The sequence below is a fragment of the Gekko japonicus genome, unplaced genomic scaffold (assembly GCF_001447785.1).
Source record: "Gekko japonicus isolate JY-2015 unplaced genomic scaffold, Gekko_japonicus_V1.1 scaffold1029, whole genome shotgun sequence".
NCBI classification, from domain to species: domain Eukaryota; kingdom Metazoa; phylum Chordata; class Lepidosauria; order Squamata; family Gekkonidae; genus Gekko; species Gekko japonicus.
This window is the reverse complement of record NW_015167081.1, coordinates 469,518-482,271: the sequence shown is the minus strand read 5'-3', so window position 1 is coordinate 482,271 and position 12,754 is coordinate 469,518. Positions and strand designations below refer to the sequence as shown.

General features: G+C 48.5%; 1 protein-coding gene across 1 annotated transcript in view; it reads right to left on the bottom strand.

Annotated features, from left to right (window-relative positions):
- Nucleotides 1–7,078: 7,078 nt before the first annotated feature.
- Nucleotides 7,079–12,754, bottom strand: part of FAM192A (family with sequence similarity 192 member A) — a 16,928-nt gene continuing 11,252 nt past the window's right edge. The window contains exon 6 of the mRNA XM_015412815.1: nt 7,079–8,287. Within this exon, the coding sequence (XP_015268301.1) occupies nt 8,064–8,287 (224 nt within the window). The 3' untranslated portion in view covers nt 7,079–8,063. The remainder of the gene's footprint in view (nt 8,288–12,754) is intronic.

The following is a 12,754-nucleotide window of genomic DNA, read 5'->3' as shown; positions in this document are numbered from 1 at the left end:
CGTCTCATTGCCCAAAGAAACGTGGACAGATCCTGGATGTGTCGTACTTGTACTTCTGATGCTCTATGTACATTTTTATACTGTGGACATGTCATATTTGTTATACTCAGGTTAATAAACAGATCTGGTCTCTTAGTTTCATAGACTTCTGTTGTGTGTTCTGAGTTGGTATTCACACAGTGGAGGGTGGAACAAGGTACTAACATGTGGATCCAACAGTCTGGGGGAGTTTTAATTTTAAAAATTTCTACATTGCCTTTCCCCCATCCATTAGCTCCTGTAAGAAGAGCTCTGTAAGCTCTTGGAGGATTGGCTACATTAGGGGTGTGTGGCCTAATATGCAAAGGAGTTCCTGCTACAAAAAGAGCCCCCATTCTGCAGATATGGAGGAATAAGTCCTGGCTGGCCCATCTCAAGAAAATGATATGGAGATGCTCCTATGATAAATGAGGTGGAGCACTTTATGAAGAAAGGCAACAGCATTTGGAGCTTTTTCTTTCATAAAAAGATGCATATGGGGAGACGTGATAGACACTTACAAAATTATGCACAATGTGGAGAAAGTGCATAGCAAGAACTTCTTCTCCCTTTCCCATAATACAGTATCTCAAGGGAGACTGTTTTTATTGTTTTAATGAAGTATTGTTGTTATTTCTGGTGGGTTTGAGCCAATCTGGTGTAATGGTTAAGTGTGCAGACTCTAATCTGGGAGAACCGGGTTTGATTCCCCACTCCTCCACTTGCACCTGCTGGATGACCTTGGGCAAGCCATGGTTCTGGCACAGCTGTTCTTGAAAAACAGGAGTTTCTGTCAGGGCTCTCTCAGCCCCACCTACCTCACAGGGTGTCTGTTGTGGGGAGGGGAAGGGAAAGGAGTTTGTAAGCTGCTCTGAGACGCCTTTGGGTAGTGAAGGTATAAATCCAATCTCCTCTTCTTCTTTTTGGTGCACTGGAGTGATATGCTCATGATGAGTTCTAATTAACTCCTTGGCCCCCACCATAGTCAAAATCAAGTTTTTAAAGGCGGCCCCACATACAGAAATTAAACCTGGTTGTTACTTGAACATGGATAACTGGCCAGAATGTTCCTTTCCATGAGTGGCTGTCACCGGTGAACTGACCCACTATTGGAAAGAGACACTGCAGGTTGCAGAGGTCACCCATAGACAATGCTGGGTCTCAGAGCATCTCCACAGTGTGACCTTCATCTCTAAGGGTGAGCGGAATCCCATCCTGTACAGGTTGATTACCAAGTCTGTGGTCAAGGTTGCAACCCATTCAAAGTCCCTTCCTCTTGCTCAGATACAGCTTCAGTTCGTTGGGGAAGGGCTGGCTGGGGCTGACTCCGACAACCTGTTCAGAACGTCTGCCGCCCAACTTAGACTTGATGTAAAGAAGAAAGATGGCTCAGTGGCATCAAGATGTTGAGGAGGTCTCGGTCCAAGAGCCCTTTGATTCTTTCCATCTGGATACTGAATAAGCTAGGGAAGTGCTTAATTTGTTCAAACAAGAGGGGCTTCAGCAAACGTCAAACAGCCCATCCTGAAACCTGGCTCACCTGATCCTGGATGTGGAAGGGCTGTTGTAGGGAAGGGACAGGGGCCACTTGTCCCAAAGCCCAGTCTCCCATTGTCTAGAATGTATTTCTTCCATTGATACCTTGGTCTTCTTCAAATGAGTTCAGGTCAGTGTGAGAAGAGACTGATTGGTTCAAAGGCTTGGTACTGATTCTTAGCATAGAAAAGAGGTTTGGGGCCTAATCCAGAAAATTCCTAAACCATCTACCAAGGCACATTAATGTGCCATATGACATAAATACATTAGATGTGCCCATGAGCCCTAAAGCACTCAACCACAGATGCGGCTGTCTGCTGTGTCTGAGTCACTGTTCTGGCCTTCCAAGCAGCCTGTGTGTGTGTGTGGGGGGGGTATTTTGCTGCTGCATCTCTGAGCTGCTGTGCTTTAGTAGTCCAATCAGCTGAACAACAGAATTATTTGCCCTTGGAGGAGGTTGCCTATTGGTTTCTGCTGGAGGCAGGGATCCTGGTTGGTTTCCTTCCAGTGATCAGGCATGCTCAGATCAAGGGAAAGGGAACAATCTTTGCTGTTAGAAGTTTGGTAAATAATAGGATAACTTCTGCTTTACCGGTGGCTTGAAGTTTGGTAAATAATAGGATAACTTCTGCTTTTATCGGTGGCTCAAGTGGTTAAGGCGCCGAACCGCAGACCGGAAGGTTGGTAGTCCAGCAGTTCGAGACCCAAGTGCTGCATGACGGAGTGAGCTCCCATCTCTAGCCCCAGAGCTCCTGCCAACCTAGCAGTTCAAAAGCAAGAAATTGCAAGGAGATAAATAGGTACCACTTTGGTGGGAAGGTAACAGCATTCCATGCGCCTTGGCGTCTAGTGATGCTGGCCACATGACCACGGAAATGTCTTCGGACGGCGCTGGCTCTTCGGCTTGGAAACAGAGATGAGCACCGCATCCCTAGAGTCGGATTCGACTGGCTTTCGAGTAAGGGAAACCTTTACCTTACTAAAGTGGTGTTGGGGAAGGAAGGCAGCATGGCATAGCTCAGTCTCAGAAGATAAGCAAGGTGGGCCTCAGAATTTGGGGAAGAGACTACCAGGGAAGATGGAGGTTAATTCGCAGGGGAAGGTACCAGCAAACTACCTCTGCTTCCCACTTGCCTGCCCCTTACTGGGGTCACTATAAGTTGGTTGCAACTTGACAGCACTTACATATATAGGTAAGTATGAAGAAGTGTGCTTTGCACATGAAAGCATACACTTTGAATAAAACTTTGTTGGTTTTAAAGGTGCCCCACTGGACTCACACTTTGTTCTGCTGCATCAGATCAACATGGCTACCCCACCTGAATATATGGGTAAAGTGATGCTGTAAGTTCACACTTATGCTCTCTCCCCACCTGCACCTCCAGCAATGCAATGCCCTGCACTGAGAAGAGAATGTAGATTGCCCAAGGCTGAATAATTTCACAGGCCCAACCTGAACACTGTGCACAGCATTCAGCCCCACGTGCAGGATTCTGAAATGGCAGTCTAAGGGAAACCTTTACCTTACTAAAGTGGTGTTGGGGAAGGAAGGCAGCATGGCATAGCTCAGTCTCAGAAGATAAGCAAGGTGGGCCTCAGAATTTGGGGAAGAGACTACCAGGGAAGATGGAGGTTAATTTGCAGGGGAAGGTACCGGCAAACCACCTCTGCTTCCCACTTGCCTGCCCCTTACTGGGGTCACTATAAGTTGGTTGCAACTTGGCAGCACTTACATACATAGGTAAGTCTGTAGAAGTGTGCTTTGCACACAAAAGCTCACTTTGAATAAAACTTTGTTGGTCTTAAAGGTGCCCCTAGACTTGAACTTTGTTCTGCTGCATCAGACCAACATGGCTACCCCACCTGAATATATAGGTAAAGTGATGCTGTAAGTGCACACTTATGCTCTCTCCCCACCTGATCTACAAATCTTTAATGCACCTCCAGCAATGCACTGCACTGCACTGAGAAGAGAATGCAGATCGGCCAAGGCTAAATAATTTCACAGGCCCAACCTGAACACACTGCACAGCATTCAGCCCCAGATGCAGGATTCTGAAATGGCAGTTTCTGCTCAGAGTCAAAGGGTACGCATAGTCCAACATTCGACAGAGATAAGCACCCTTAAGACCATTTGGTTTGGTGGACTTCCCTTTTGTGCTGGATTGTGGCATTTGTCAACCATTCCAGTCAGGCAAAGTAAAAGAATGCCTTTGGCCCATTCTGCATCTAGCATTCACTCCACTGTTTTACCAAACCCACACTGGAACAGAAATTTCCCTCTACATTGCATGTCACTTTCACTAGGATTGTCGGATTTTATGGCAGTGTCCAGACTGCATGCTGGCTTTCACTTCGTTTGATCTCTCGGTTTTATGGTAGCCGTCTGCATAGATTTATGGCTGTTTTATGGCCATTCAGGGGTGACTCTGCAGTCAGTAGGGGGGTTGGACTGGGATATCTGAATGTGGTTTTGAGCTGCATCTTTTTCTGTTCCAGTGTGGGTTTGGTAAAACAACGGAAAAAATGCTAGATGCAGAATGGGCCTGTCAGGCCCAGCTGACAAGCTTCTAAATTCAGAAGATCTCCACTTCTGGCTGGACGGTAATCAAAAGAATGGTGATGGAAAATTTATGGCAACCCTGGAGGGTTTTCAGTGCAAGAGACGAACAGAGGCAGTTTGCCATTGCCTGCCTATACAAAGCAGCAACCCTGGACTTCTTTGGTGGTCTCCCATCCAAGTGTGAAACAGGGACAACCCTGCTTAGCTTCCGAGATCTGATTAAATTGGGCTAGCCTGGGCCATCCAGGTCAGGGCATAAACACGGGGAGTTGTCGGCTTTCACCAGCATCCAGGTGCATGAATGCTGTTCACCAAAGTTTCTGTGAAAGTGGATCTAGCAACATTTCTCTGATCGTTGCCCCCTCCCCAAAGTGTTGTTGTTGTTCAGTCGCACAGTCAAGTCCGACTCTTCGCGACCCCATGGACCACATCATGCCAGGCCCTCCTGTCTTCCGTCGTGCTCCGGAGTTTGCTTAATTTCATGTTCGTTGCATCGATGACACTGTCTAACCATCTCATCCTTTGCCATCCCCTTCTTCTTTTACCTTCAGTCTTTCCCAGCATCAGGGTCTTCTCCAGTGAGTGCTCCCTTCTCATTGGGTGGCCAAAGTATAGGTTAAAGTGTAAAGTATAAGAAGAAGCGATTGGATTTATAACCCGCCCTTCACTCGGAGTCTCAGAGCGGCTTACAAACTCCTTTCCCTTCCCCTCCCCACAACAGACACCCTGTGAGGTGGGTGGGGCTGAGAGAACACTGACACAAACTGCTCTTTTTCAAGGACAGCTGTGGCAGAGCTTGTGACTGACCCAAAGTCACATCAGTAGATACAAGTGGAGGAGTGGGGAATCAAACCCGGTTCTCCCAGATCACCAAACTGGATCTCTATAGGTTAGTAAAGCACTACTAAAAAGGTTTCCAATATTTTTCTGGCCGAGGCTCCCATGCCTAGTCTGTCTGAAATCACACGTGCTTTGTAAAGTAGAAGGCTGAAATGCAGTTGTGAATCAACCTCTCTGCTTGGCTGTGATTCATGTTAGGAAACCAGATACTCATGCATTTGGAACTCTCTCTTTTTGGCATGTGCATACTAATAGGGCTGAAGAGGTGCTTAAGTGGCACAAGTGAATTTAGACTGACAAGCAGAAAAGAAATAGCAGGTAAAGCTTGGGCTATGGCTACACTGAACCACCACTTGCTGGCATTTGCTTGTAGCCTCAACACCTGAATACACGAAGCGACCTTCTACCCTCAAGGTCAGTCTTGTCTACTCAGCTCTCCAGGGTCTCAGGTGGAAGTCTTTCACTTCCCCTCCCGCCTGATCCTTTTCACTGGAGCTACCAGGGACCACAGCAGGGACTTGGTGCGTGCAAAGAAGATGCTCTCTGCTGCTGAGCCACAGCCCTCCCCCCCCCCCGTTCAAAGCAACAAAGTGCTGCTGGAATAAACACAAACTAGTGTTTTTCCTATGAGATTACGATACAAACCCCTGCCTGATCTTTAAAAACCTGAAGTTTTCAAAAGCAAGGGGATCGTGGCTGCCGCATTTTGTGCTTTCACCAGGCTGAGAGGCTGCACTTTGCCAAAAATTCCCCTCTTCTGCACGATTGGCCAAAGACAAATGCTCCAGCATAGGCCATGCACCCTCTGCCTCTAATGCCCTCTGAAATTAATGGCCCATAAAAGCACAGAAAGCCACAGACTCCATAATTAAAATCCGGCCTAAGGGTATTACGGCTATTAAGCCTAAACTGAACTCCAGTCCCTCTAATGGCCATTGAGTTCTCTCTTTGGCTTGATGTGTTTCCACAATGTGGGTGTGTATCTCGTCTTGATTAGCAGCACAGTTGCCAATTCATCTTCCTCACATTTCGTTAGAATGTGTGGAGCCTGTGGAAGCTGGCTGCAGCCCCATCTACTCCCCCCCCCCCCGAGACAAATTAGAAATGTGCAACTCAACTTAGTGTTTTGTTTTGTTTTTTGCTCTCCCCAGACAGAGAGACCGAGTCAGACCATGCTGCCTGTTAGCTGATGTTAACAACTTGTGTTTTTGTTTTAGGGGAGTCTCGAGTTGCCTGAAGCCATCCTGTTCTCTTGACCAACCAGCAAGGTTGCCGATTTTTCCAGCGGCAACAATTAGGAAGTGACATTTTGCCCAGCTGGGAGAGAATGTTTCTCTTTCTCTCCACATGCTACGAAAATATATGTCTCTGTTGCATCTCTCTCCTGCCTGTTCTTCAAGGAACTCAGAGGGGCAGAAAGTTCTCGCCCTTCTGTTTTAGCCTCCCAACGACCATGCAAGGTTAGCTTGAGAGCAACCGGCCCAGGGTCAGTCACCCCCCAGGGCACTTCACGGCTCAGCAGTGCTTTCGTCACCCCCATTCCAGCACTCTAACCACTAGACCATCTGCTTCCTCCGTGATGTCTGACTCCCGGAGAAGCTGTTGAGGAAAGCGCAGCTACACAAGTCCACTGGAAAGCTGGCAGCCATACCGCCTCCAGCTTGGCCTATTGGAAGCAAAATCTGGGCTAGATACACAAACCCAAACACATGCAGTCTCCTGTAAACTCATCTTGGTTAGGTACTGATTTATTAAGGGGAGGGTTAAGCCTAGTTTTCCTCTCTCTTTTGTACTAAAGGGCAACTGCAAACACCCCCCTTGTTTGGAAGGAATGCTGGGCCTTTAATAAGAGCTTCCCCATTCTCCTCCCCCCCCCCCCATGCCATCAGCTGTGGTGAGGGGAACAAAAAGAACCTGCGGTGGGATAAACCCTCCCTCCCCCCATGCCAGCACCACAGCCCAATCCAAATTGAGCCTCATTCACCTTTGTTATGGGTACTTAAACTAACTGAACTACCCCATGAGTCGCAGATTCTGCCCCCTCCCCCCACCACCTTAATTAGGCTTGCCAGCTCTGGGTTGGGAAATTCCTGGAGATTTTGGAGAGGGTGGAGCCTGGGAGGGAGCCTGAGGTTCGAATCCCCGTGGGGGAAAAGAAAGAGGGTATAAATGTCTGAATAAACACATTCCTGCCACGCCTATCCCTGTATCACTCACATTCAGAACGAGAAGAGCAGCTGCCGAGGCTCCCTCACAATGTCCCATGGCTGCATTCAGGCTTTGTGAATGGGACCCACCCCCCAGTCTGGTTGCTCCACGGTCTTCTGCCACTCACGGGCAGACCAGTGCTTGGGAGACATCCTCATTCCAAGGCAATCGCAGTTCATTGTGCCAGCTAAAAGCAGGCTTCTTATTAAGAGAAGAAGAAGAAGAGAAGAGATTGGATTTATACTCCGCCCCTTCACACAGGAAAGCCCAAGATTGGCTCTTTGGTTTACAGAACAGATGCCTGGGGGAAGAACAAAGTGGGCACCACGTTGGGGACGGCTGCTCTACAGACATGCACACAATCAGCCTGGGCTTTTGTGGTCGCTCCCACACTTTGCAGAGTACATGGAAGCACAGGCCACGAGCAAAGCCTTGCTCCTGGTCTTAATAAGGAGCCCTACAGTTCGCAAAAGTTCCCAGAACACAAATGGGAAGGCACTGGAGGAGCCGCTGGGCCACCACCGATCCGTACAAGAGGCACCACCACCACCAAGTGCCGCAGGAAGGCTTCAAGTGCTGGCAGGATCCAAGATTTTAACTTGGGGGGGCGGGTGAAACACACTCAGGATTTCTTTAATCATATGCAACACTAAAACTCGGCTACAGCACCATGGCCATCTACTTCTTCTCAATTATACAATAAAAACAATACTTCTCCCCAGAACCAAAGATAAGTCTTAAAGGAAAGAGACACCCACAGAAGACAGCTTCGGTATGCTGCTTGATATTATCTGAAAAATAGAGGCGGATGATGTCGGCCGCGTGGAGGATGGCCAGGATGAAAGGAAGGGTGGGGATGAGGCTTCCCACCCAAGCATCGAAGCAGTCGGAGCCAATCCTACAACGGGCCATCAAAGAAGCTGCTGCTGCCGCGGAATACCGAGGAGACGATCTTGCCGGCCGAGTTGATGGTGCCTTCGCTGTCTGAGCTGGACTCCGAGTCGCTGCTTCCCGAGTAGGCCCCGAGGCCGGGCAGGATCCCGATGCACACGGCCGCCGAGGGGCAGTGGACCATGGGATCGCTCGCGGAGCTGCTGCCCAGAGGAAGACAAGAGGGCTTTTCTGAAAGAGCCAGAAGGGACAGGCTGTTACCATAAGCAACTGGGGGTGAGCAAGAATGGCCCCGCTCCAGAGACACATGTCCTGTCTCCGCTGGAATGGCACTACACGGCAGCTCGAGTCCTCGGTCACTGTGTCCCCCTGCCCTGCTTCTTTGCACTTAGGTCCCCCCACACACACATTCAGCTGCAAAACAGAAGTGTTGCTGCAGTTTCATTACCCCCCCCCCCCCCCCCCCCCCCCGCCTTAGTTGCTGACGGGATAATAGCCGAGGCCAGAACCGCTCCCTTCCTCTTCTTCTCTCAGGCTGTGATGCCCAGGTGTATAAACAAATCAGCTGTTTGCATTTTTAAAAACATTTTTAAACTTTAGTAATATATCCCCTCCCAAGAAAAAGATACAGTATTTACATATCAGAAAAGGGCGGGGAAAGGAGAGTCTTCCTTTTATCTGTTCTAACCCGACCGCTCAGCAATTTCATGGAGTGCCCATGAGTTCTTGTATTGTGAGAAAGGGAGAAAAGTACTTCTTTCTTGACCTGCTCTATCCTTATTCTTATAGGTCTATGACCCCCAGCTATGTTCGCACTCCTCCTGACCCATCTTTGCTCTGAAACTAGTTCCGCAAGGCTTCTTCAGCATGCGATTGCCTTTGCACACCAAGCCAGATTATTCTGAAGATACAACCAAAGGAAAAGAATGGGTGCTTTGTAGTAGCAGTGCCCTCAGGTGTTTTTACTAGTCCCTCTCTCAGATTCTAACAGGATTAAGAGTTTCACCAAGTAGCTCTTGGAACAGGGCAAGCTAATCTAGACATCTGAACAACACGGGACACTGTCACAGCACATCCCCTGGGAGGAGGGCAAACCTAGGCAGCAGCACAGAACCCATGGCACCGCAAGCATCTGACATCACAGTCATGTGACCAGAAGGAGCGACACCTTTGAAGCCAAGATAGTGGGCAGCTGACCAACAACCCTGGGGAATGGGGAAACAGAGTGAGCCCCTGAAGGTGCACTGTGGCAAGGAACAAAGTCAGGGTTGTAGCAGCAGAGGAATCTACTCCCTGTTGGATCCCAAGCATTCAAAATAACTCCACGTTTAAGAACAAAGCAAGGTTTATTTCAAAGCGTTGGTTCAACCAGAACAGGACATTGTTAGGAATAACTACAGGTGACCAGGGAAGGCATAATATAGACATTTGAACCAGGTCAGGACCAATGAGCCCATTTTCCGCTGGCGGGAATAGAACATACAATTCGCGCCCATTGCATGGGAACGTAACAGTTCTACAATATCAACACAGGTTCAGTTCACAGGCTAGATACCCAAAACACTCTAGGCGAAGCTTCCCTCCTACTACCAGCTGCACAACCTTGGCGAGTTCCGCTGACTACAAAACATAACTCAAGTAAACAAGGAACGAGGGGGGGGGGGGAAAGAAGAAAACTGAACAGGAACCGGAATGACAATGGCAGCTAGCTGACACTCCCCTGCCAAGAACAATCCTGCTGCACCTCCTAGTTTGTGTGCAAAGAAAGATGGGGGGGGAATGCCCTGTTCTCTACCGAAGTGCCCTAGCAGCAGGCCCCTCCAAAAATGAAACATGGTGGCCCTTACAGGGGCTCCTAACCATTGCCCTAAGAGACCCAAGAGCAGCCCTGCAGCATTAGAACACGGTGTTGGATCCCCAAGCATCGAGAATAAATCCACGTTTTCAAGAAAAGCAAAATTTATTTCAAAGCGTTGAAGACATACTCAAACACGTTCTTTGTTAGAACTGGGGATACACAGTTAGGTCAAGCATAATAAAGGAAATTCAAACAGATACAGATCCAATGAATAGCATTCCCGCTGGCGGGCTAATGAAACGGTTGCGCGCCCAGTCCATGGGAACCAGGCAGAACATCAGACAAAACACAGGTGCAGGACTCATGAGAAAAGCAATAGGCAAGCATTACAGCATCTTCTCCCCCACACAACCTCCAGCAGTTATCTTGTGCATTCCAACGCAGGAGCAGGATGATAGAAAACAAGCCGGGTGCAACAGGGAAAGGATATGTACACAGAGGTCACAGAAAACAGAATGGCAGCTTGCTGACACACGGGCCCTCTAACCTGGCATTCAGTTTCGGGGGGGGGGGTTAGACAGGTGCCCAAAGGACAGCCCCGAAACAAGACATGAAAGCACCTCTGAACTCAGGAGGGTCCACTTAGCCCTCCTAGCCAAGACCTCTCCTCTTCTGTCAATCTGCTGATAAGAGAAGAGATTGGATTTATACTCCACCCTTCACTACCTGAAGGAGTCTCAGAGTGGCTTACAAACTCCTTTCCCTTCCCCTCCCCACAAAAGACACCTTGTGAAGTAGGTGGGGTTGAGAGAGCTCTCTCAAGAACTGCCCTTGAGAGACCAGCTCTGAAAGAACTTTTACTTGACCCAAGGTCTCACCAGCAGCTGCATGTGGAGGAGTGGAGAATCAAACCCAGTTCTCCCAGATCCGCGCTCTTAAACCACTACACCACACTGGCTAAACCAAAGGCCATTGCTCCTTTTTTAGGGCCGTGAGTTGTTTGAAGCACTTCCTTTTCTCTCCCTGAAGTATAGTTCCCATCAGTTTTCATTAATCAACTAGCAAGTTGTAGAAAAATATCGCACCCTGCCATTTATTGCCAAGGGTGACATTTCCCCAAGAAAGCTCCTTTCTGTATAAAATTTAGGATTGTTACAGAGAGTGGGATTTCCTTTTCCAAAATTCACTTCCTAGATAACAGCCATTGAATAAGGAGGAATCAAGAAGGGATTTCTTTTTTGTTTCTCTTTGGAGATAAACCAATGCACCCTTTTGTAACTTCGGCCCCTGCAGTTGTCTTGTGATAGGCATCACAGGGTGGTGCTTTAGCAGGAGGGACTGGAAGGTCTGGGGAAACACTGCCTGCCTCTCAGCATCTACACAGCAAAATTCTGGAATTTTACTGAACCTCTCTGAATTTCAATTTCGATCAAAACAAAGTTCCACAAAAAAGGGGAAGAAGCAGCGTGTGGGAGATCAAGGAGAAACTGGGTGAACGGGAATTAAGAGGAGTCCACAACGACACTAATTCAAAACTGAAACCTTGCTTCACTGCTATGCTCAGAGGTGCAGAGGTGCATTTTCTCCGTCAGCCCCTTCCTTTCTACTAGAGGAGAGCTCCGTTTTAGTGCAGCTCCTGGTATCCCCCTCTTTGTCCTGACCCTCAATGCTCAGCCATGGGTCCATGCTCTGTGAGTAACAGCAATACCCTGGGGATTTTCTGTATCCGTCAGCTGAGGCCTGGCTCCATCCCTGTAGCGACAGACACATCCAAGGTGGTAACTTGGTATTTCAAGGCAGCATTCTTGCAGCATACAAGAATGACAGCCAGTGCGGAGTAGTGGTTAAAGTGTCAGACTTGGATCTGGGAGACCCACGTTCAAATTCCCACCCTGTTATGGAAACTCACTGGGTGAGGCAAGGGATAAGTGAAGCAAAGAACTATGCCCGGGGGGGGGGAGATGATTCACCATCCTAGAGAATGCTCTGCCGGAGGACCACAGCACAATCTGGTGACCTTCTGAACAGACAGCTCTGATCTGCAAGAATGCTCCGTGTTTCATGGAGGATAAAAGCAAAGCGTTTTTTTCTACACTGAACTCTTTAAATCCTGACAAACCATCAGGAGAGTGACTAATAGTGCAGGGGAATTTAAAAAAAACAAAAAAACACCAGCCCACACAACTTCCACGGCTAATTAGCTCGGCAAACGTTGGAGCAGAGTTAGCCAAACAGATGGAGATCGAGGTTGCGCCGCCGTTTGCAGTTACCCAACTTGGGCTAACTACGCTCGCCTCCGGAAGTGCAGGGTGAGAAAAGCTTGGCTCAGGCACAGCTGCTAGAACGGCGCCTCAAGTTCCATCGTGGCTCAGCCTCTTTCTTGACTGCAGCTCATAATGTTCTAGAACGAACCTGGGAGGAAGGCTTGCTGGTGCAGTAAGCAGGAAACTCAGTCCTAGGGTAAGGGGCTCCCAGGCTATAAGAAAAAGAGGGGGGAACACAGCACACAGCTCATCATCCCAACAACTCTGAGGAACAGGATTGTGTAGCCAAAAGGCAATGAAGGCTTGTCTGCCAACCACGAAGATGGCAAAAATTCAAGCCTTACAAGCATCTGGCTGGCTGGGAACAGGACATGGGACACCCCTCTGCTCAAGCCAATGTTGACATTGCAACAGTGGAGATGGTGAAGAATTGCATAGGAGGAAAAAGTTAATATCTGTATGAGAGAAGTGTGGTTAAGGACAGCGACAATCCCCAATGGAATAGCCAGTGTTAGGGAAGTCACCCAACTATAAACATACATATCTCCTATCGAGTCTCAACTAACTTATGGCAACCCCAGCAAGGGGCTTTCAAGGCGAGAGGCAGAGCTGCTTTGCCATCGCCTTCCTCTGCTT